General features: G+C 41.4%; 1 protein-coding gene across 2 annotated transcripts in view; it reads left to right on the top strand.

Moving 5' to 3' along the window:
- LOC114856776 (zeta-sarcoglycan) overlaps positions 1–25607 on the top strand; it is a 238715-nt gene that overhangs the window by 53846 nt on the left and 159262 nt on the right. The window contains exon 2 of one of the 2 annotated variants that reach the window (XM_029152486.3): positions 1035–1103. The exons of the other annotated variant lie outside the window; for it this stretch is intronic. Within the exon in view, the coding sequence (XP_029008319.1) occupies positions 1035–1103 (69 nt within the window). The remainder of the gene's footprint in view (positions 1–1034; positions 1104–25607) is intronic. 2 annotated transcript variants of the gene reach the window in all.

The following is a 25607-nucleotide window of genomic DNA, read 5'->3' as shown; positions in this document are numbered from 1 at the left end:
GTCGGGCCATGTGGAGTGTGTCCGTGCTGACTCCAATAAACGTCTCGTAATATTCATGCCACTTCTCGCTCCTGGGTGGCAATTACACTTACAGCAGGATCATTTGCTAAAGTTTCAATATTCTCTGGGTGGGAAATAAGCGGCAGACGTCAGCTGACACAGGGTATAATGTATGATTGCAGATCCATTTACCAAGTTTGCTGTATCCTCCCTGTCAGACACGAAGCGAAATGAAAGGATTACGCAAGCGCAGGAATTCATTAGCGATGTGATCTCTCTATTCATCTTGAGTTGGACTGACTGTAATGTCTCTTTGTCTGACAGAATATAACCTGCTGCATATGAATGATCATATGCTCTGTTATGCAACTGCTGTCCTTCAACGCTTTTAGCCTGCTCCTCACTTGAGCTTCCTTTCCCTCCGTGTGGTCTTACATGCATTTGATGCGAGGTTCACACAAGATGCTCACTTTGTTTCCTGTTTAGACGCGGACCAGCACTCCATCCATTCACCTGAGCAGGCTTCCTGCTAATCACCTGTCTGTTCCTCCCGCCACCACCTGTAATTTCGCGTTGTCAACTCCACAGTGTGATAATCACTGTTTTCTCTTTTATCCGTGTATCCGAAAATAATGAGTTGAAGCGTTGCAGCAATGATGCCTATTAGCCGTTTCCAGCAGCTTCCCAGCACACTAAATCCCCATTTTGTGTTCCAGTGTTCCTACACATTTTCTCCAAATAGCTCCCTCTTTTGTTTTCTACATCTGAAAGGATCTTTTTAATATTTCAGTAAATGCAGGCACCCATTTAATGAATTCTTCTCTTAATATTTCTGCCTTTTGTTGCTGTCAGAATCCTGTGTAATTTGATCTAGTTCTCTTCTATGGATGTGGCTATAGACACAAGAATCCAGTCAGTTTAGCGCACTTACCTGTAATAATTTGCCTTGAAGACTTTAATATTGACTTTACAATATGGTCAATTTACAAAATTCTTAGATAATCTCATATTTGAACTCTTTTTACGTGTCACAGGAAATGAGAACAGGCTCCTTTGGGATCATCCAGGGCCACATGGCAAACAGACATAGTCACACATCTACAGTAAGTGAAACAGAATATAATTGAATTAGAGTTTTAGAGCAAATGGGAACTGCAGTAACACGGAGCTGGTTGGCCCACTGATTATTGAGCAGTTGTCCTTACAGGATTTATGTTAAAGGAACTGTTTGTGGTGTCCTTCAGTGAGACTAATGAGTAGCTGCAAATGACCTCTGACCTTTTGATGAAGGAAAGCAGGAAAATAATCTTGGGAGTAAATTTTGTTAGAGGCGAAACAGTGTACAAAATCCTCCCTAATCATTGCCTCATTTCTATGAAGACATTGCTGTAATTATCATAAATCACCCAAACCTGACTGATGTATGATGTGAAAACTGAACCACACTGACATGCATGTTCTGCAGCCTCGTGATGACTGCAGTATTCATGGAGCTGTGTCAAATGCTATTATCTAAAAATGACCTTACACATTCATTTAAAGGGGGGGACGTTACATTTGTATGTGTAAAACACTCGTAATCTGAACTGTGCCAATGTCCTCATGTGACAGAATGGACCTACAGGCTGCAGACTAAATGTAACCTTGTGCTGTATCTGTCTTTGTGAGAAGAGAATGTGTGATTGGAACCAGGTTTCAACTCTTAAGCTGCAATTTATACACTGCTGCTGAAGCTAATGATGCCAGTGCCTACTGATGACATGAATGTTGAATTCCACACAATACACACACACACACACACACCTGTGCACATGCATGCCTACAAATAATTAGACAGTCCCCTGGTGCCATTGATGTATGACCATGCATTATGTATCCCTCACGTGTGCATGATTACATGTGTGTATCTGTACAAGCGGTTGTACCTGCTGACCTTGTTGATGTGCAGTAGGCTTTGATTCACAAGGACAGTGTATACACGCACACAATTCATCCCAGGGAGTCAACATATACAGCAGGCAGCTGGGACGTATAACTGCCTCCCTTTTATTATCATTTTGCAGAAACCGCCACACTTAGAAGACGTGTTGGAGAATAGATCAATGTGGTTTCGGTAACGGAGGGTCAATATGTCTAACGGATAATCACATCTGGGATGTTATGTATTGGTTTGCCGGGTGGACTGAGATGAAAGTGGACTGTGGATGATTGCATCTTGGGGAAAAGATTATGTTTTGCTCCAATTGGCATGTAACATATCAGTGTGTGTGTATCGGCGACATTAGTCCAAACGCTGGGTCCCGTGAGAAGCCAGGTAGGACGAATCAATGCAGGAGAGCTGGAATGCTGTAGATTAACAACAACAAAACCTTACTTTACCTCTGTGAGCGTTCTTTTTTCCATCCATCCTCTTGTTTTTCCATGTCTGCTTCTTGACATACGTAAGTGTTGATTGTCTGGCTAGGAAAACATATTTCTTACACGCTTTCTTAATGAAGATGAGATGAACCAGACTAAAGATAAATAGACTTTTAACGTGTGACTAGGGGAGATCATCTTGCCATAGATTCCTTGATCGTATATATTTACTGCCTAATTAAAACTAAAATAAAAACACAGTTGATTGCAATATTTGGTAGATTGGTTGGCAAAGGGATGCACTTTACACAACCTTTTCACTTCCTCTGTACGTGGGGGGCACTCATACAACACATTTAAGCCAGAGTACCTTTGGTTAGAACTGGTACGGATGCGCTCTCAATACAATGTGTATATCTTCATATTTTCTTCCTATGATGCCCACATTTTGTATGTTGGGTGATGTGTTTGTGTAGGTGTAAAGTAAGTAAAGTAAACAATAGCACTGGAAGTAAACTGACTTTGGCAAAATAGTAAGAACTGGCAAAAATATTTATATAGAACAACATGGACTGAACAGTAGTGCCAGTACACATTGACTACATATGTACTACATGTACAAGTAGATGCAATAAAACATGAATTACACAACACAGTAATAAAAGTTTAGCACATAGCCCTGTACTGTATTACATGATATACTGTGTGCCCATAGGAACCTCTGTCATAAGACATGAGTAGAATCAGAACTGCACACAGTATTATTATGACTTTTATTCTGATTCACACATAAATTACACAGACTGTGCATGACAGCAGGGCAAGACCCTGACGCACATGCACACGCCTTGGGTTGTGCTGCAGCTGAGCACGTTGTGGATCCCGTTTCTGCAAATGCGCTGGATGCAGCCAGGAACAGCCACAGAACAGAACCCTTAATGTATTCAGTGGAGCAGCAGGAGGTAGCAAGTGTGAAAGTCAATAATTTCAAAAATGATTTGCTTATGCAACAGCTCCGTGCTCCGATCTCCATCACCCTTCAGACTTGATACCTCAGGGCCATATCGCTAAAACCATACAGCAGATTGCAGATTGTGAGTGTTGATGTGTTGGTATGTTATTGGTATGTGTGTTTCAATATATGGACTTGCTGGGAGTGAGAGTGTGTGTATGTGTGTCTTTGAGGTGAATAATAACTTTTTTCTTATTACCCTGGATACGCCATGGTGCTTCCAAGCTTCGCTCACTGGAGTTCAATTACTGGGTTCCCTCTGGCTCGCCTTTTATCACTGAATAAGTAGCTCTTCGATACTGTGTGTGTGTGTGTGTGTGTGTGTGTGTGTGTGTGTGTGTGTGTGTGTGTGTGTGTGTGTGTGTGTGTGTGTGTGTGTGTGTGTGTGTGCAAAGTGGGTAAACATGTGGCAAGCCTCCTGCACGTGGCATGTACAGTACAAATACAGCCAAGCATGGGTGTGTGCACCTAGTGGTTCGTCAGAGAGCGCACACACACACACACACACACACACACACACACACACACACACACACACACACACACACACACACACACACACACACACACACACACAGGTGCACACTCATTACCCCTTTCATCTTCTCCCTTGTTGGAAACCCAGTTTCAGGTTTTTTTTTTTCTTTCACTGCTTTAGTTTTAAAACACACTGTTCATCACACAAGCACGCTGATAAACACACACAAGCAGAGCGCATTGCTTCCAAACCATGGGGACTTAGATATGGGTCATCAACTCTACAATGAACGCCTGCAAACGAGAGATAAATACTGTCTTAGTTGTTTTCACCTATTGTGATGCCGGTCCACTGATTTTCCTATAAAAATGAACAAAGTACACAGAGTGAGAAACCTAGTGGATAGAGGTAATGAACAAAACCAGCGGCTCAGCAGGAAAAAAATGCTACAGTTTGCTCTCAGTCAAGTGACATTTATAGATACTGTTGCAATAATATTAAATGTTTAAAGTATTACACCTTACAGGTATTTTAATAGACAAGCATAGCAGGGTTTCAGAGGATTTACGATATACGAGTAACATAGATTTGAGTAAATATCAAGCAATGAATGAAGTGATTTGCTGCTCTCTTACTGTGGGTTGAGATGAGGACACTGGAACGGCTACTGGATAGCGCCTGTGTCTTGAAACACTGAGCAGCGTGTTCTCTGGGTTCTGGATCATTATTCATTTGGAGCATGAGGCCGTGTGCTATCAGTTTGCAGCATCTTGCAGAGTCTGAACAGAGGGTATCTGTATCTGTGTATCTTTACACCTCTGAGTTCATCCTAATACTTTTATCATGAACACTGACCCAGTTCCATCTGGATCCATGTATGCTCAGGCCATAGCATCTCCAGCACCACGTGAGGCACGTGACATGGTTGCTTTAAATCATGAGCTGCTCTTTTCTGCTCTGCTTGGTTTCATCAGTTCAGTTTTATCGGTTCTTTTCCCGTAAGTGAGGAAACCTTTCTGTTTTCAAGGAACTACTAACAAGGAACGAGGACTTTCACATCCAACCTGCTTTATTTGTCAAGTCCTGTTTTCAAAGTATTGGCATAAGCCCAGAGAAGTAGCATTTGGATGGATGCTTTTGCACAGCAGATAACAAACACCCAGCTTAAGATAACGCTGCTCATTGTATAATGTTATTTTTTAACGTTGTTAGTCCATTGGGAAAGGAAGCAGTTTGTAGAGGTGAGGAATCAATGCTCGGCTAATCTGCAAGAAGACCTAACCTGCACCATTCATCAGTGTGAACTGCATAGCACCCACAGCAAATCACAGCTTCTATATTTAATATATGGAAATGTCATACTGCAGCTTTGTTAAATGCTAAGTCTAGTTACTTTAACTCTATTATTTGCCTTTTAAAAGTCCTAGAGGGGAGGGTCAATCAATATAAAGGGAAGACGAGCAAAGATAAACACTGAAAATAAAGAAGAAAGAAATGAGGCCATTGAAGGGATGAATTTAAGACATGACAGCGACAGAGGAGAAAAACAAAGAACACAAAAGGGATGCACGTATGTAGCTAAAGATGAGGAACGGGAAGAAGGAAGAGTGGACGAATGTCAAAGAGGTAATAGCTAAGAAAACACAAATGTGATTCATGTTACTGGGGCTGCTCTGCATCATCCTGTATTCACCAGCTCATGATCTACCGCTGTCTCAGACGTGTGTGTGTGTGTGTGTGTGTGTGTGTGTGTGTGTGTGTGTGTGTGTGTGTGTGTGTGTGTGTGTGTGTGTGTGTGTGTGTGTGTGTGTGTGTGTGTGTGTGAACCTTTTATATTGTGTCTACTCTCTGAGGAAATGGTGCCAAGGTTTGGATAGGGATACAGATAAAAACAGGAGAGATGGGGTTGTAAATCTCTCTCTCTCTCTCTCTCGCTCACACACACACATGCGCCACAGTTCGACCTTGACTTCCACTACCACCCTCCACCTTGTACGATCATGTGGTGTATTATTCTCCCTTTCCTCGCGCTGCTAAAAACTGATGCATATCTGCTTTACAGCAGATAAGGAGAGGGAGAATAGGAGGAAAAGATGAAGAGATATGAAATGTGAGAGAGAGAGGAGGAGGGTTGCAGCTAAGGAGCAAGGGAGAAAGAGAGACAGAAGAATGAAAGTGAGAGGAGGTCTAAATAATAGATTATATCCCCAAATAATGGATAGAGAGATGGGCAAACCTGATGGGCTGCTGAGTGTGTCCTACATTTGTTCATTTGGTAAAGAAAAGGCCCTGATTGAAATCTAATGTGTGTTGTGAGCTCCTAGAGGATTGAAGCGGGGGCCATTGCAGGGCTCAGTGTTGAACCTCACTGTTTGGCACCAATTGAAATGTGTCGCAGTGACTGTCAGCGACTCAAAGCCAGCGTCATCGGACTTATTGGATTGGATAATCCTGTTGTGTTGTCCTTCAACCTCTCAGACTTAAAGAGACCCCCCACTGATATCACGCATAGGGTTGTGGAGGAGCATTTATTATGCTGGTCAATAATTAGGTATTTTCTTGATGATGTCATTGGGGTTGAGTGAGTGTTATGGTTAATCATGCTGTGAGCATAGGATTGTATTTGATGCTCGTAGTGGTATCAACCCTAAAGATTAACACATTACTCAAGTAATAGCAATATGCTATGGTATCAGTTAGCATTAATTTGGTATAAGCTTTCACTACTGAACTCCTTTTGGCAAAATGAGTACAAAACTAAATATGCAAAGAAAATATAACATTATTTAAGTTGTAGAAGCACATGGGCAAACGGTCCACAGCTTATTTATGACTGTATTAGTCACAGTTCACTCATAAAGTAAGTTCATGTCTGCCTGAAACTGATAAATACAAAAACTGATATGGTGGTGATACTGTATATATATTTATATATAACTGCACAGAATAATCTGTGACCTGTGTACTTTTCTTGATGTTGCATTATTTCCAGTGCTTATTAAATCCTATGCAGTGCCTTCGTGCTCCTCCTGTTTGCAGTGGGAGACTTCACATATGTAAATAATAATATCAATCTAATATTTTTGAATCGTGTTCCCAGTCTACAGTATGTGCATATGCATGTGACCGAGCGCCTCCTACACCAGTGCTATTCTAAGTCTTATCCATTGTGACTCATTCTAACGCCAACTCTGGCCTGCTGACTCATACATATCATACTCCACCAGCCAGCACAAGTTTTTTCTTACTTTTAAATATTAGTAACTTCTCTTAACCTTGTGCCGTAGTCCCTCAGCTGCTGCTGGTGCTAAGGTAAGGCTTTTTTTAGTGCTAATTTGTAAGTTCAACAGTCCCTTGGTCCAATCAGTCTTGGGTTTTCTCAAGTTAAAATAGTGGAACTCATTAGAATTTTAATAGTCCTCTGGCTAGAGTTTTCTCACAATAAAATGAGACTAATTTGTTAGGACTTGAGCGTGTTCCCTTGGCCAAAGCTGGACCCATTATTTTTTCAGCTAAAATGGTTCTAATTCATTAAGATTTCAATAATCCCTTAGCTAAAGATATTTCCTCTGTCGTCTTTTGCCTTCTCAAGGAGGATTTGCTCGGGTTTACCATTTCATTTTAAGGTTTTGACTTCACTGTTGTATTTAGACATACAGAATAATAACAACAGAATTTGGTCAAACTGCTTCATGACAACTCAGCTAACGCAAAGTTAGTGTTTTTTGGAGTAACACTAAATGAACTGATTGGCAGTACTTTCTTAATTTATGGCTTCATTCGTGATTCTTGAATCACCTCATTGCTCAAAAAAGCTACTACACCCACACACACACTTGCCCTTGTGCAAACAGGCTGGCCTGTGGACACCAAGCTGACGAGGCCATTTTCCCTCTGTGTTGTCGGACCGACTCTATCTGGTACTACTAGATGCAGTCAAAACACTTTTGTCTGCTGTAGCTTAAGGGGCTGGTAGCTCAGTGGGTAGAGCTTTTCCCAGGGAAGCAGAAGGTCCCAGGTTCAGGCCCACCAGGCTGACTCCCTGAGCACTGCTCCCCCTAGGAGGATGGGTCACAATGCACAGAACTAATTTCCCTGCTGTGGGGCTAATAAGGGAATTTCTTTCCTTTCCTTTATTAATATACTGTATGAAGAGTTGCAGGTTGGACACTTTCACATTTCATCAGTCAAACTCAGTAAAACACACCAAGGAGCTCTTCAGCTGTTGTTGCTGCTGTCGAGAGCTTCCATTATGTTTTGGGTCATGCTGATGGTGTGAATTGGTCCTAAAGGTCAAGGACCACACAGCGGTGTGGGTGGGTGCAGGGGTAAGTGTTGTTTCCTGGACCCCCCTCATCCATTCTGCCACACCAGAGCCTGAACCAGTGACTATTCGACCACAAGCTCAACGTTAAACTTTAAACCACAGGTGTCAAACTGGTGATCGAGGGCCTGCGTCCCTGCTGGTTTTCCAACCCTTCCTGCTGATTTAATCTATCAGGTGTGTCAGTCGGCTTATCCAGCTGTTGGCTGACTGAACACATCTGATTGAGGTAATCAGTAAGAGCTAAAGCAGGGGGAGCTGGGAAACCAGAAGGAGAGTGGCCCTGCTTTTAACCATTAGACCATTACTGCCCCCTACAATATGGACTATACTGTAGGGAAAGTCTGTTTTTGTAAAATAAACATTTTAACTGTGTCTTCTCAGATTAATCTTTGTTATTCCCTTTGTCACACAGCGATAATACACAATAGCCACTTATTGCAGCGTTAGTGATGTTTAATTATAATGATGAGAAACATACAATGTTTCAACCAAAAGATGCTGGTCCCTGTGCATTGCTTATTTTATTTATTACTAAATATAATTAATAAATGTTAACACAAACAAAGGTGCTGTAGCGCCAGTACGCATGCACGTACACAGCCTGTGGTGCTGACTCATGGAGATTAGAGGAGAATAATAATCCTATTATCCTGTTGTCTTCGCCCCTTGTCTTCTTTTACACTTGACAAGAGCGGGTTGGAAGCGTTTGTGTGTTCGAGGAAGACGGAAGGCTTATGAGATGTGTCACTACGGCTGTGGGAGGGTTTGTAGTCCTCGGATGTGTGCATGGCACATGCATGAATGTGTGCTCAGTGCGCGTGTGTTGTCTGACCCTCCGTGGTTGTGGAGAGAAACAGGAAGAAAGGCAACTGTTCACGTCACCTTTATACAATATACAGTAATGTGTGTATGTATATTTATATACATATCCATATATGTGTCTGTGTCTGTGTTTGTGCATGTGCCCCAGCACTTAATGGTTTAAAGGCTGCACATGAATCTACAGGGCTCTAATGTCCATTAAAGTCAATGGAAAATCAATAGATGTCATACAATTGACTTAAATGCGGTCACTAAAAGCATCCAAATGTTTCCTCTCGCTCTCATTTTCACTCCGGTTCTCATTGTCTGATCTGACCCTCTGCTTTTCACTCCATCCGTCTCTCGCCTGCCGTTTCCTCCGTTCCTCACAGTCACGTTGTTTGGCAGCGGCGCCGGCTTAATTGCGTCATTTGTGCACTCTGAAACGCACACGCAGAACAATTACTGCTGAAGGTGCCAGTGGTGATGGCCCAATACTTGACACTTGCAGTCAAGTGTTGACCTGTTGACCCCAGCGTCTTGCTATAGCTGCTTCTTAATGACTTTATCTTCATTCCCAGTCCTTCTCGCTCTTCCTCTTTCTATCAATTCTGACCTCTAGCTGCTTCTCCCCCTCTTTATTTTATCAACACAGCAACATCTGTCTCTGTCCAACAACCCACCTACAGCCAAAGAATAGAAATTGTCACAGACATTCTGTCATTGCTTGAACACTCGCATACTGTTGTGCTGTTTTTTTGCACACACTTAAACTGCCGACGTGGAAAACACTCCTCCACAAATCCATCTACGTCCTTTCAGTCAGCTGTAACATGCACTTGCACACTGAATAATGCAGTAAATGCACAGTTAAAATCATGCTGACACATCTCTGGTCCTGCACATTGCATCACTGCTATTAGCTGTTTCTGTTCCCGTGACCATGTGCCTTTGATGGAGGTGCTCCCGTACTGTAGCATTTAGAACTGATTCATTTGATCTGGTTTATGTTTTTGTGTCTTCATCTCTGTTACTTTGAATTGCAACCAGAGTGCTTCAATATTAATCTTCAGTCAATCAAACTATCCCCATTCACTGCAGTGTTTTCCACACACACACACACAGATTTTTTTCACCTGTTTAAGATGTTAAAAGCTTTCTTTATCAGCAGACAACCACATGCATATGGCAGTATTTTCTACTGATCACCATCTACTGACTGTCAGTGAGTGCCGCTTGACTAATGCTGTCTTCACAGAGTTTTTAGCAGCCGTGTGTAACAAGTGATTTTTTCAGTAAGGGTAATTGAGCCAACTTTGGTAGCTATGCTAGAGTTTAACACACTGCACAGAGCAGCTAGTTAATATTGACTGCTTGTGCCATTGGATAGAGTTAATGTTATCGTCAATAATTTAACTCTAATGTTGATGAAGAGAGAGAGGAGAGGAGGCGATGGTGCGGTGGGAGATGTAGCTAGGAGTGAAAAATAATGTGAGATGGAGACTAACCTCAGATCTATGATTCAGTTCAGAAAATTATTATTCAATGATGAATTGAATTGTCATTTAATGATAGATTAACTACAGTATAGTCTACGACAGTAAAAAAATAATAATACACAAGTATTGTTATTACATATATTACTTATACTGTATGTAGGTTAAGTGTCTCATACTTGTCATATATGGTTATTAGGTCATTAAAAGGTCATAAACTATCACTTCTATTATCATTTCTTCTTTAAACCCTGTTTATCAGAACCTAACTATCGGACCAGGCACTGCATGGTTTGCCTGTAAAATGAGGATCACCACAAACCGTTTAGCAGTGATACAGTACATGCAGGTGCATAAGCTTAAGTAAGCCCCGAAGATCCGACGAAGTGGTACATGACACCGTATGCGCGTGTACATTCTTATTGTTCCATATGAACTCAGCTCCTCGCCTCCAATGTCCTCGTCTCTCCTTTCTCTTATCCCTTGCTTTCCAAGGCATCTTGTTTCACTTGATCCACTTGATGCTGAAAGGAAAAAAAAAAAAACACAGCACGTGGAGATATTGGATGAAAATGCAACAGTACGCCAGAAAAAGAAAACAAACACACGCTTTAAAATGACTGGAAGCAGCCACGTGACCTGAATTCTATGAAGGCCTGTGTTTACTTCATGTATTATAGATTGAGTCTGTTATATAGAAAACACCAGGTGGGCCAGTATCATTGCCTACCTCTGAGGCAGACAGCAAACATGTGTCTGCTGAGTAAATATTAGGCTGCTTGGATAGATATGCAGTGGTTGTCATGGTAACTGACCTATATGGGACGTTGGAAACAGGGTGCCAAATTTAGAGTTGCAAGCCAGAATTTTTTTTTGGCCATTTTAGCAAGTGAATGAGGAATTGATGACATCACTGAGTAACGAGCAAGTGTGTGTGTGTGTGTGTGTGTGTGTGTGTGTGTGTGTGTGTGTGTGTGTGTGTGTGTGTGTGTGTGTGTGTGTGTGTGTGTGTGTGTGTGTGTGTGTGTGTAATTGGATATTAAAGGTGTTTAACAAACAGCAGCTTGAAGCAATTAGGCTTATGTCTTTGAAGACACTTTAATATTGCTTCATGAACACATGAGATCTGACAGTGTCTATGTTGGATTTGTGCGTTTTAAGCCACTTTTAAGTCAACTCGCTGAAAGGAAGCCTGTGAGCTCTGAGGATCCTCACTTTCTCGCCTCGACCGTGTTGAGACTGTGCAGAAACTGGGCCAGGGCTACAGGGGCAGAACAGATGGACGATCAAACTCTCTTCTCCACAAGTCACGCTCCTTTATTAGCATGAATTTTAAATGAGCGTTAACGACAAAGCAGGTAAATACGGCAGGATGAAGCAATAAAAGTCAATAACTTCTGCTTTATCTAGCAGTTAACTGTGCTTAAATAATGTTTTATGTCTCTGTTTACACACCAATTAAAACACGTACAATTAATGGAACTGCTCAGAGAGACCAAGAAAAGCCATGAGACTTGGGAGGAAGAAACCGTAGCATTGTGAAGGTTAGAAACCAATTATCTGCTAACAGTGGATTCTCCTTAGGGATCTTGCATGGAAAGCTGTGTGTGTGTGTGTGTGTGTGTGTGTGTGTGTGTGTGTGTGTGTGTGTGTGTGTGTGTGTGTGTGTGTGTGTGTGTGTGTGTGTGTGTGTGTGTGTGTCAGGGGTCTGAATCTGTGTCTGGACAGCACTGTAGCCCTGTGTGTTAAAAGGAATCACTCAGGGCAACTAAATGAGCCAGAGAGAAGGACAAAGTGAGTGTTTAGTAATGGATGTGAGTGGGAATGTTATGACTAACAGTATAGTCAGTCGACAAATCTAAAACATTCATACAGGGAATAAGTTTACAGTATATGTTTGTCAGTTTGCTGAATAGTGTTGTTGTATATCTGTAACCTGTTGTATTGTCACACAACTGTATGTGTCAAAACAGTTATATTAAACTCGCTTTAACTTGTTTCTGAAAGTATTCATCAAATATGTATCAATGTGCAGCTGACAACATTTCTCCACAGATAGGCTGATCAATGCATTCTGGGTAACGGTTGATAAGGAAGTCATTAAAAAACTATTCCAGTGAAGCATATAGTACCTGCAGAAAAGAGTGGTTTAGAAAATATTAACACACACTACAACACCGCTTTTCTTTTGTTGTTGCTCAGTTCAGCGCTGTGAAGTCAAACAAACACTTGTTTTTAAACATTTTCATCATTTCATCGCTTCTTTTATGTAGAGAGTCCATCAATTTTAAATGGAAATTCAGTTTGGTTTGATATAAAAGGTTTGAAGATACTGTGAGACTAAAACTAATCGAATATAAATAAATAAATATGGATAATTAAAAAAAATATCCACCACCTTTTTGAAAACTCAGCTTGTGTTCATTTGCCGTTGCCAGAATGGATATGAAGCACTTTGGACAGCAACACATAAAGGTGTGCGCAGCAGTTAAACATGATTCAGAGAGTTATGAAGAGATGTTGTTTACAGAGATTTTTACTGCTATATTGACAATCTGCAGTTGAGAGTAGAGGATGCAGTGTACCAGGCACAGTCAGCCATATTGACTACATAAAACCGTTTATGAGCCCTGTAAACCGCCTAGAAAATAACAGTGGGGGATGATGGTGAAGGTTCCCGTCTGCATGTGAATGGGGGGCGAGGGTCTGGGTGGCGTTATTTGGGTATTTGGGCAGTTAGGTGCAGCTGAGTGTGTCAGAAGTTCTGTCTTTATAGGAGAGTAGCAGTAGGAAAACTTTGGTACAGCGCGTGTGCAGCAGACGCACGCCGTAAAGCCATCGGTCCCCCAACAAGCTCACTTTCGGACAAAGGGGGTCGTGAGGACGAAGCAGCAGCACCCGGTGACTCTGCAGCTGGTTGTATATGGGATGATGCGAACTGTGGGTGGGCACGTTTCTGTGTAAGGGAGATAAGTGAGAGTCTGTTTGTGTGTCAGAGCACTGAGAAGAGTTTGCGTCCAGGGTGCAGTTATTTTTTCTGTTCCTGATCCTGCGTCCTGTCTGTAGATGCCTGTGATGCACACGAGAGATGCCCTGGTGATCTCCTCCGCCTGCGTCCTTTTGGTCCATGCGATCATTACTCCTCGGCCTAGGTATAATAACTGGTGTCTTGGTCACGTGCATGTCTGGTGTAAACTTTATGCAGCACTTGGCCGACAACCAGTTCTGAAACGGCTCACTTTTCATTCTGACTTGTTAGACTGGGAGTCATTGTCTGTAATGGAGGCCTTGGGTTTAGCGCTGCCACAGACGCCAGGACTCTGGCTGCTCTCCATCCTGTCCATGTGAGTCCAGGCAGCTGGAGAATGTCGCCGGGGACGGTCGCTGCTGCATATTTAATAAAACCAGTGTCAGCCTGTGCGGCTTAGGCTGAACTTCTATCACAACATACTGTACACAGACTTTAGTAGCAAGGGCTAATTCTGATGTTTGCATTCACTCTAGCGGTGAGTCTTATATCAGTATATCATTAATATGTGTCCTTATCTAGGACCAGATCTGGCTCATTTTTTTACATTTTAATTATATTCCAATTTTCAATTATATCCCAGTCATGTCCTCAAAAAGCAATTTGACTTATTCACCAAATTATGAAGCCATGAGAAAGAGATCATTGCAATCTCCTAAGTCTTGCTGAAAGGATTTTTTGGCCCTGAGGTTGATCAGTTGTCGTTAATGGGTTGGACGGATATGAGCTAATATTAACCTGGCATTGATGTGGAGTCTGCCCTGGCTTGTAACCAATTTCTCCCCAAAGCTCTATTTCCTTATGCAGTAGTTATTGGTGAAGTTCATTGTTGGCAATCAGAGTTGGGACATCTACTCATGTTCTGGCCTTTGTACAATTTTGAAGAAAAATTAATCAAGTTAAACAGCACAACATATTTATTTAATATTATGGGGCCTCTACAACAATGTATCTATAGACAGACAAACACATGAAGTATTATGACAGTGATACCACAGATGGGTCATAACTTTCTTTCTCTGTTGGCTTAAAGGTGAAGTGGTAATCAGACCATCTATATGCATAAAGGTTTGCAAACACTGTCCTAAATGTTGCAGAGGCCTAGAAAACACTGTGGACTGGGCTTTCTGAACAATACACCCTGCTTGCCTGTCACTGGCTTGTCAATGTTGGTAAAGGATATGGAATAAACGGGCACCTGAGTGCTTTAACAGACTTCGAGGAGAGTTCAGGAGATGATAGAGAGAATGGGAGTGTGTACATCAAAAACAGTGGACAGGGAAGATGTGACACTGGCTGTGTCCACGTACTGGGCGTGTGGGGTGGGGTATTCCCAAAGAAATTCATAGTATCAATCATTATAACTCTTGACAGCATTGTTTTGAATTATTTAAACTAACAATGTGTCTATCAAGTGAGAGTCGTTTAACTGATACTGATGCTCTAAATAAAACCATCACATTCATGTAGAAGGTGCAAACTTGTCCTGACTTTAACCATTGAATTCATTCATTCATTCATCACTGATTCCATTTACTGCAGTTAAATAGAACTGATGCTTAACACCGTTTCTATGGTTACAGCATAATGGCATTTCTTTGCAACATCTGTTTTTCATTTGTTTCCTTAACTTTACATTATGAAAATGTCGGCAATATATTTTGCAGCGTGTGTGTGTGACTGTGACATAATTATGACTGCAAGTGAATATATTTGGTAGATGGGTTAATTGTTGTTGTTTCTCTTTGACTTGGCGGCTTATTGCGTCGCCCTTCTCATCCGTTATGCTTTAAAACATCTGCATGTAGATTTTAATCTCTTAATAAAAACATAGTGAAGAAGATATTGAAATCTATAACAACAGCAACATAAATGTGTTTACTCAGGGACCATATCTGAATAACAGCTGGTGGGTGGATGATTTTCCACACTTCATGTTTTAATTTGACTCAAACAAAAAAAAACAAAAGCAGCCACATTAATGTCTTCTAGTGTTGAAGCTCTGATTCAAATAAATCTAGCAAAAAAATAAAGTGACTTTTAATATTATATTAAAGTTAAAGTACCGTATTGTATTACAGACCTCAGACAATAACACAAATTTCATTACACACTGAGCCGAAGTGAATTATACTTCATTTTCTCTTTTGGAAATTGGTTTTAGCTATGTCTTATTATAGAAGGAAATAACAGAAACCCAATAAGTCACTATCACTGGGAATTTAATCTAATTCTACATTTGAACTGAAGCTTTAAACTTTCTCTTTTTCAGGCTGGGAAATGAAACTGCGTGAACGTATCCTCTCCTGAGAACCATACACTTTAAATCATGTTAATACCTTTTATCAAGTGTGTACTATTATAAAAAATGTGTGCTTTGGTGCTAATACACTCATAAATAGCATGCTGAATTTGATTTAAAGTGTTTTGATGACGGTGAAATGAGCTGCTGTGTACTTTAGGAAATGAAAAGGCCTTTTTGTGGTTGGGTTTTATCAAATAGAAGTTGGCCAGAGAAAGAAATGAGTCAAATGCCATTTGGAGAAATGATTCCATGCTTTGTATTTTTTAGTTGGCACCTTGTTGGCATACCTCACCATGCTCTTGTGAAAGCAATTATGTCTTCTTTACCAGTTCAGCTGTGTGGTGCAAAGAGTCTAATCAATAGGCAATAAAGCCCGAGCACTTGAGCTTACGGAGCATTCCTACGTTCTAAGCCTTCTCTGCATCATTATTGTGAGAAAATAATCTTAACTGCTGATGATCATTTCAAGTAGCAGCCTTCTCGTCTTAAACAGGGTGCAACATAAAATTTGCTGTTGAAGCAGGAGCAGCGTGGCTTCGTCCTGCTGGAGATGCATTGAGATTTAGGTGCTCGGTAATGGCCGCAGTCAGCGCAGCTTATAAAGCCAGGTCCGGTGCTTGGGCTGAGGCAGCCCAAGGTGGATACCCTTTATTGATGGTGCATAACGAGCGCCGAGGTGGGATGTCTGCTTGGAAAGTGGTTAAGTAATGGCTGTGGCAATTTAGGACAACTATTTCAAATCAGTGGCATTTGATGGCAAAGGTCGTTGTGCGCAGTATGTGTTACTGATCATGGATGGACAGAAAAGGTAATTCCCTAAAATCATCCAGAACCTGTGATCTCAGGTCATACATGCAATAGAAGAGGTGCCCACCATTTGATTGCCTCCTGTGTTTTCTAACAGGAGCGCTCCTATGGAAATCCTGCAGCATGAGCTCCTTCTTCGCTGGTGGCACAGCTGCACCCTCCGGCAGCGCTACAGATGTGTTCCACGCCCACCGGTTCACGGTTCCGTGGAGCCTCATTGATGGAGAGTCAAGCATCTTTTTAATTGGTTCAGCCTGCATATGAACGGCACATTATAAACATCCCTGCGTCTTCACAAACAGTTGCAGGTTGTGTGTTTACCCGAGATGTAGAACATCAGTAGGTTACAATGTTCTGTCGATGTTGATCTGTGGTCACGAACAGCGAGCAAAGACGCAACCTTTTGCTTCTAAAACTACTAAAAATACATTTGGGGTATTTATTGCTGCAGACATGAACCCGTGAGTGCGTCCAAAACTTAAAAAAAATATATATATTTTCAAACAGTAATGGATATTTTTTCATCTGTTAGCTCTGCAGAGTGTCTACTGTTTCTGTTCGTCTTTGGCATCACATGCAATATGAAATACAGTATTATTTCATCAGGGTCTCTCCACTACACAGGTGTCATTAAATACAATCTTATGTGTTGCACATGGTTCATATTGTTTGGCTGATACTGTATCCACACAATTGTTTCCTTTATTTAAAAATGGCGCTCCTATGGATTAGGATCCTCCATCATTCTGTTATGATCCAACAAATGCCTCAGAATGAATTGTGCCGTAATTACTTGATTTTACACAAAGCAGCTTTTGAGCAGTGGAGCGGTCAGAGCTGATTTCACATGGGGGCTGAGCATTACTGCGACGTCCAAACCGTGTGCCTTCGAGAAACTCAACGCTGCACCGCTGGTCTTTCTGGCTGAAAGTGGGCTTGATTAGAAAAAAAAACAAGGGAAGTGCAGCAGGTTTATGCATGTGTGTAGCAACAATGACAAGCTTGTTAGCATACAACACAGCCTTGCGGAGCGCGAGGGGCCAACACAGCCACCCACAGACTCACACAAACTAACGCAGTATCATGCGAAGGTCTGCCAGGAGTCTCCCAATAATAGCAGATGGTCTTTTAGCTCCACCATCTCTCTCTCTCTCCCTCTGTTGCTCACTCCACCAATCTCTTTCCTGTCTTTCTTCCTCTCTGTTTTCCTCTCTCTGTCCATCTGTTGCTTTATTGCTCACTCTACCAATCTTTTTGCTGTCTTTCACCTTTTACTCATTCTCCTGCTTTGTCGCCGTTGTTTCAGTCTTCTTTCCTCACACCCCTCCCTTTCTCCTCCTGCTCCTCGCTCCCCCGATTTTACTCGGCCGCGCTCTCCTTCTTTCCTTCCTCCTGCATATAATCTATGCTCTTCGGCCTGTGTGTGTCTGTGTTTTTCCTGTGGGAGGTTACTTGAGTTGACAAGGCCACTAGCAGTGAATTGCCATGCCACCTTGATGCTTTGCCAGTGTGTGTGTATTTGTGTGTCTGTGTGTGCCCTCTGGACCGAGCGGACGTCAGAAGTGTGTGCGCGCGTCCGTGTTTGTGTGTGTGTGTGCAATCGACTTGACAGGGTTGGCAGCAGGCCCCTGCCACCTTGTCTGTATGCCAGTGTGGCTCAGCCTTTTCTCAGTGTATTATTTTCAGGCTGCATTTGATGAATCTAAATTTGATGGGAGGACTGATTTTGGGATTCTTCTTCCCGCTGTGTGTGTCTGTTTAAACATCTGTCCAGTCAAAGACTGCAAATAATTCAATTTTATCATTGAGCTCCGGCTTGATCAGTTCAACCTCGGTTCCCCTTCCGTCTTCTGTCCTGTTCGCTGGATTTCAACGCGGCAGAAATGACCGCAGTTGTCCTAAATGCTTAAAAAAAAAAAAAAAAAAACTAGAGGCACAGCTGCAGAAAATGAGGTGTTAAATGCCGGAGCTGGTGTTCAGACTGCTGTAATGGCAGGCCGCATTTTCGCTGCTCTCACATTCTGTCTCGTCACGCTTTCCCAAAATATAACACAGGGAGTGAACCAACCAAAATGGCTCGGAGCTAAGAAGAAAAAAAAAAATCTCTGAGGCTTCCTCTCTCTCCGCTGCCACTTTATTCCCCTTCAGCCCCCCCCCTCCCTCTCTCTCCAGCTACCCCCCGCCCTCCTTTTTCCCCTGATCTTTGTCTCCTCCTCTCCCTCCCACCTGGCATCTTTTCTTTCCATCTCCCTCGTTCACTCTTTTCATGCCTCTGCCTCTGAATCATTAATGCCTGCCATGTCATGATCTGTGTGGATGTGAGCCGCGTTCCGAATGATTATTTCTTCTTGCTGTCTTCTCCTGCTCCCCCACTCCCGCTTCTCACACGGATTTCCATTGAGTATTCAGTGGGATTAACATAAAGTGACATAAACATGTAGACGTATGTCTGCTGCCTTTTTTGGGGTTGTTGCCGAGTATCATCTCACGGGTGTCTGGTGGGAGCCGTCAACAGCTAACTCATGAAATTACACAGCAGTAACTAACGACACGTTTGTCTGATCTCGTGTGCCTCTTTCTGAGCCTTGCCTCAAATGAGCCACTTTCAGGTTTTCACTGCAGCACATTATGCAACAGCCCACATTCGCTAAAATGTCTCTTCGTGCTTAGTTTTGGTTGCAGCAGTTACACATACAGTATCTGTCCATCTATCCAGAACATTCGGATGGACACAAAAAGCTATGCTGATGCTCATGCTTAGCATCTGCTCTTGTGTTTAAGTTATATTGATTAATGAGCAACCTGGAAATGGAGGTGAGAAAACCTGCTTTGAATATTTAGACAAACAAGGTGTCCTTTTTTTCAGACAAATATTAGGAAACCTCAGTGAAACTCTCCTGCTCCTGGATCTCATAATGTTAAATCACCAGATCAAAGACTTGTTGAAATTGTGTCCCTGAGGTGAGTTGAGGAGCAGCGCGGGGAAAAGGGGAACAGGCTATTTGTCTTTGCCACCGTAAAAGAAAGTAAAAGTTAGACAAAAGTTAATGTGTTGCAGATGCAGACGACATCATTCAACACTGACGGATGCGTTGCTGCTCCACTGGTGACAACAGTGAAGCTTCCACTTTCTACAAACACAATGCGGGTACAACATGCACGCGGCGTTAGAAGACGGATGAGGAACCGGGGGGTAATGAAGGGGGAGGGGGGAGAGGAAGGAGCAGACAAACATGGAAAATGATGAATGCGGGACGAAAGGGGAGGAGGGGGAGGAGGAGGGCTGCAAAGAAAAAGGTGAAGGTGGGGAGAGAGGTGGACACAAGAACAGAGCTCTGCATCAGGAGCAATGATATGCAGAGGTTGAAGAGCACATAGGGGAGAGGAGGAACCGGCACCAAGGCACCGAAGGAAAATGACGATAAGCAACAACCTTTTGAGCAGTGTTCCTCTTTTTATTTATTTTTTTATCAGTCGACGGAGAGCGAGAACACTATTGATCACCTCAGATCACAAAGAACACCTTGTCCTCCCTGCATTCACGAGAAGCCATTGTGTTTTTATCCATATTCTGATCCAGCGCCAGAGCGATGATTTTTATCCACTGGTCTTTAGAATTTATTTAAACTTTATTTATATTGTTACAAGAGCAAGGTTGTGTGTGTGTGTGTGTGTGTGTGTGTGTGTGTGTGTGTGTGTGTGTGTGTGTGTGTGTTTGTGTGTGTGTGTGTGTGTGTGTGTGTGTGTGTGTGTGTGTGTGTGTGTGTGTGTGTGTGTGTCGTCAGGCTTACCTTTTAGTCTTCTGAAAAGTTGTGCTTGGTGGTTTCAAAGTCCTTGTCTTTTCTTGCCTTTTGTCGAAGAGTCGGCTAAATGTCGGATTATTGTGTTTCTTTTTCCTTTTTGACGCTTTTATGGCACTACAGCGTATTAAACAGACGTGGTACAGGTAGCTACAATAACAGCAGCATTTGTGGGTCTGCATGTGGAGGAATGTGCGTGTCTCTCTGCTTGGCTGCCTCTCTGCCCAATTAAGTAGTCGTTCTTGTTCTGCATTCTGGTCTGAAGGCACACTTTGTTGTCAGCGCTGCTATAATCCCTTCCAGGCAGCGTCTGGTCTGACTCGTGACATTGGCTGACCAGCAGTGCTTTCTACAGCTTTGTTTTTGATTGTCTCACCTCTTCCCAGATCCCCTCTCCTGTCTCTCCCTCCTTGTGACATGTCTGAAATGACTTACAGATGACCTACACTTGATGCTGCATCTGAAACTGAAGGTGGAGCTAATGGAATAACCTGTCACTGACGCTGAGTTGTTTCCTTTCCTTTACTGTACGTTTCCACGCTCTGACTGAGCCGTGTCATTCTTCATGTAAAGCTTTTCTTTGCTTTTACCAGTTAATAATATTGTGTAGATGTAGCATCCTCCTCTGCTCTGAGTGGAAACGGAGGCAAACGAAGAAAGACGAGTAAAGCCATGAAGAACAAACATTATTATTTGGCATATTTTGATAAGGACGATTGATAGGGCGGAAAATACTAACAAAGGCAGTTTGGATGAGACAGCAAATGAAGACGAATGCAGGCGACGAATGCTCTGTTTCCCCGCTATCTGCTCAGGCACTTTCTAGCCAGTTGTTGCTGTTGTTGTGCAGTCACAGCGCAGATACAAACCATCTGCATTTCACTTCACATTTTAAAAGAGTCCATACATTTTATTGAGTGATTGAGCCGTGTCTTTTTCGGAATATATATAGGTACTTCCTACTTGAACTAAAGAACAGTGGCATCTGTACAGCACCTACAGAGCCTGTTATTATCTCTTGATTTGCTTTTCCAGCAGTCACAAAGTTGACTTTTCCAGATCATATCTCAGATTGTGTCAGCTTAACGAAAATAATGAAACGGCTGAGTGAATAAAGGTTTAGCTGCAGCCATGTTTGGGTGAACTCATTTCGCTGCCTGTGGCCATTACTGATGGAACAAACACGATTTTGGCTGTCACTGCTTCACAAGGATGTTTATACAACTAAACCTCTGACACACTCACCACTGACCCTTTTATTCCTCTCTCTAGTTATTCCTGCTCTGAGTGCACCCCTTAGTTTATATGTACTAACTCAATTGCACAATGCTTGTGATCACTGTTCACTGACTCCCTCTGCTTACTCACCCTTCCACTAGAAAGGCTAATGTATGACTTTAGTTCCATCTCCCTGAATTAGCTTCCACTTTAATAACCGCTACCTCCCTTCTCCTACTTGACATTTTTACTGTTTCTCTTCATCATCTCTCTCATCATGCAATGGATTGTGATCCTACTCTATTTTTGGAACATGCTACATACCACTGAGTCACTCAAACAATATGAAAGATTTTCAGCTGAAGTTTCAGCACATTGTTGTTATGTTTATTTTTGCTACTGTACAGTACTGTACTGTATGTGTCTCCAAAGCTCCAGAGCTTGCTGTTTATTTAAAATGGAGTGTCCCATACTGGATTCAATCTTCCTGCTGATACAGAAATGATCAGCAACCTGGTTCTTCCACCGGCTCATAAAAATCTGCAAATGAGTCGTGTAGCAGCTGTGAAGAATCTTTAGGGTTAGAGTAGCAAACCCAGTTCTGATCTTTTCAAATTTTCAGTGATTTATTAATGATGAGACTTTGCAGATAGCATTTTAAATGTGACTCATCCCAGTGTGCTGAGTGGCAACTCGTTTTCTTAAAACTCCCGTTTTCTTATAGAGGTAAATGTTAGTCTTTTATTCCCTTGTTTCTGTATCTGTGCCATATCCTTGCGTATTAATGAACGGAGCATGTTGCTCTTTTTTCTGTCCGCTCACCCATGTACAAAAAATAATTAAACTTCCAGTAGATTCCTTTTTTTTCATCTTTCGAACTAAAAGTGTAGTTTATTTTTCTACACAAATAATATTGATTAGTCTTTAGGTCCAAATAAGAATCAGCTGATAAATGTTCTGTTTCACCATGTGTATTTTCTAGTGATACAAGATTATCAACAGTCCCTACATGACATGTATATTCACTCAAAGCAATCAGTTTAGCTCTTTGCCTCTTTTTCTCTGTCACTGTCTTTATGGAAGGATTGTTGATTTGGACTGTCTGAAACTGTGGGATTGTTGTTTTCCAAAGAAAGAGGTGCCAATTGTTCCAGAGTTTCACATATTCAGCCAACACACACACACACACACACACACACACACACACACACACACACACACACACACACACACACACACACACACACACACACACACTACTTTTCCCTCCATTTTTATCTTCATTTCCATCTTCATTGTTCAGCAGAAAATGTGCCTGCAGCTGTACTATCAGCACTTAAGGAGAGGAAAAGGCTTTTATGTTTGTTTTTTTTACACTACTTTTAACAGGAGGGAAAGATCAGAGCTCCAACACAATCTTTATTGAGAAAATATTCGGCTGTTTTGCTAATGTGCTGATGTAGAATCTTGAGGACAAAGAATATTTGTTACAAATGCATCTTTTTGAATTTGTTTTTTGAATAATATAGTTTGAAGAGGTTTTAATAATATTATGAGAACAGAATTGCACTTATTGGTGTCATACTGTATGCTAATGTGAATTGTACAGTAGTTGTCATTGGTAACTAAATTGGCTTTCGGTTGTTCTAGTAAAATAAAATGGAAATAAACAACATTTTTTTTCCAATGTGCTTTTAGGTAATGTAAGGTCTTTCGGTATTCTAACCACATGCACGCATTAATTACCACATAGATCATTGTACAAACGAGCTCCCACCTACCTACCAAAACCGTTACACACCCGTGTAAAACCTGCCACATCTAAAGATAGAAGGAAGGATTGTTTTTTAACAAGATAAAAAGAATCAAGAGAGGAAAGCTATGACAAGCCGTCCTTCACCTTTATTAGCAGCTAAAAAGATCAGGGAGTCGAAGGTTTAGCTCAGATGCACAATCCAACATTTCTCTAAAAGATTACAGGTACTGTAACAACTCAGCTTTAAAAGATCGGGATGTGAGGCCCAAGGTTTTAATGTGTAACATGAGACCTGATGATGTCTGTGTTTAATATACACACATAGCTGAGTGGCTTAGTAACTAATGACAACCATTCAAAGAATTGTTAGGGGAGTGTAATGTAATATCACCATCTAATTGCAATACGTTTATATAGTAATAGCTAATGAAGCTCATTGTATAATTTATATATGGGAAATAAACAACCTCAAACATTTCTATTTTCTCCTGTATGTCATATCTTGGTCAAAATAATGCAGCTAAACACACTCAAGTAAAATTCAACAGGCAGGAACAGTGAGTAAGACATATAAGATTTGTGCTCCCCATCCTTCGTGTAGTCAATATAAACTGTGGCCCAGCATGAGTCCTGGGACGTATTTGTCACCTCTTGAGTCTAATTTTGTCAAACCATATCATATTTCCTTTCCTGTGCTCCTCCAACCCCCTCACAAGGATCTGGAAAGCAGAATGTTGTATTTGATTTTATGTGTGTAATTGTTTGTCATTGCAGGCACAACTACTGTTCATATATACTAATACTGAATACTGTAAATACTGCATATATACACATACAGTGATCAATGGAAAGTAACATTATATTTGTATAATGTACTGTATGTTCTTAAAGAATGACCGTGGGCTCTGGCTGATCATCCTAATAAAGACTGTAGAGTGGGGACAATAAACCAGGAGGAAAGTGTGAGATGGAAACACACTGGCATTTAATACTAGAGCTAGCTGACTCTAGCTGTCACATGACTCTAATTGCACTAATCACACAGGTGAGAGAGGATAAGTGATAGAAAACTGGTGCAGCAGATTAAATCAGAGGCTGTAAATAAACTTTCACGAGCCCATCTTCTGCAAAATTGACTTTTTGAGTATTTTAGTCCTGGCCCACGTATCAGTTTTTGGAAAAGGGCTATAATACGTATGGTCACGGCTGCCTTCTGATTTTATATCCATGACCTTGGACATTATCATGTGAGATAAGATACTGTGAGATAAGATCCAGGGTTTTTTAAAGCGAGCGCTATGAGAATTAGACACCAAACCTCAGGATAGTGACTGATTGTGCGTAGTGTGTTTGATTGGCCAGTACAGTCCTGAATGTTGTCCCAAAAGTTGGGACGGTTTGCTTTTCCAAATCAGTACAGTAAGCATCACGTTTTCTTCTGAGACTGTACAGAGAATGGGTCCCTACGAGAAGTTTTTCCAAACAAAACACCTTTATATCAAAAATGTGGGACTACCCTTCTATTATAATTAATATACTCACACAAAAACTTAAAATAACAAAAGAAAAACATTCATCAAGAGCCAGTTTTAACTGAATCCAATAAACTAAATGTTAATTATCTACATACAGTAACTAATCAGTATAAACTAATTTGGTTTCGTATTAACACAGTTTACCTTTCAAACCTCAAGTGCACTGACATATATTTCACATAAAAAGCTCTGAAAAGACCATTGAAGTAAATTAGTTGGTTCATCTACATTTGAATAGTTCACTAAGGACTAGGTACTTAAATAGCTCCATTAAAACCATATCAATGAATAACAAATACACTCAAATGGCTTCGGATCACATTCCACATTTACCCTCCTTTAGCTTTAAATGTCCAGTTTAAAAATCCCTAATGCCTTTTTTATGAGCAATTTCTTCAATTTCTCCCATGTGTTCAATTTTAAATGTGCACTAAAGCAGAAAGGAGTGCTTACAGTACAGGAAAAAATAGCTAAATAAAAGTCAAATTGCCTGTTATGTCACTACACTTCCACTTTGGCTCTGGGAGCCTTTATACCTCCAAGCCCCAAATTATCCCAAATCCAATTGTACAATCCAAAAAAACATTTTTTTTACCCAGAGCTGCAAGGTACAGTATATTCTGAAAGTTATGGGTTTCAATTTTTGTCTATTTTTCTGGACCGTCTTTAAGCTTCAACTTTTTTTC

Source organism: Betta splendens, chromosome 1, assembly GCF_900634795.4.
Source record: "Betta splendens chromosome 1, fBetSpl5.4, whole genome shotgun sequence".
Taxonomy (NCBI): domain Eukaryota; kingdom Metazoa; phylum Chordata; class Actinopteri; order Anabantiformes; family Osphronemidae; genus Betta; species Betta splendens.
The sequence above is the reverse complement of the archived record's forward strand: the minus strand, read 5'-3'. Positions and strand labels throughout refer to the sequence as shown.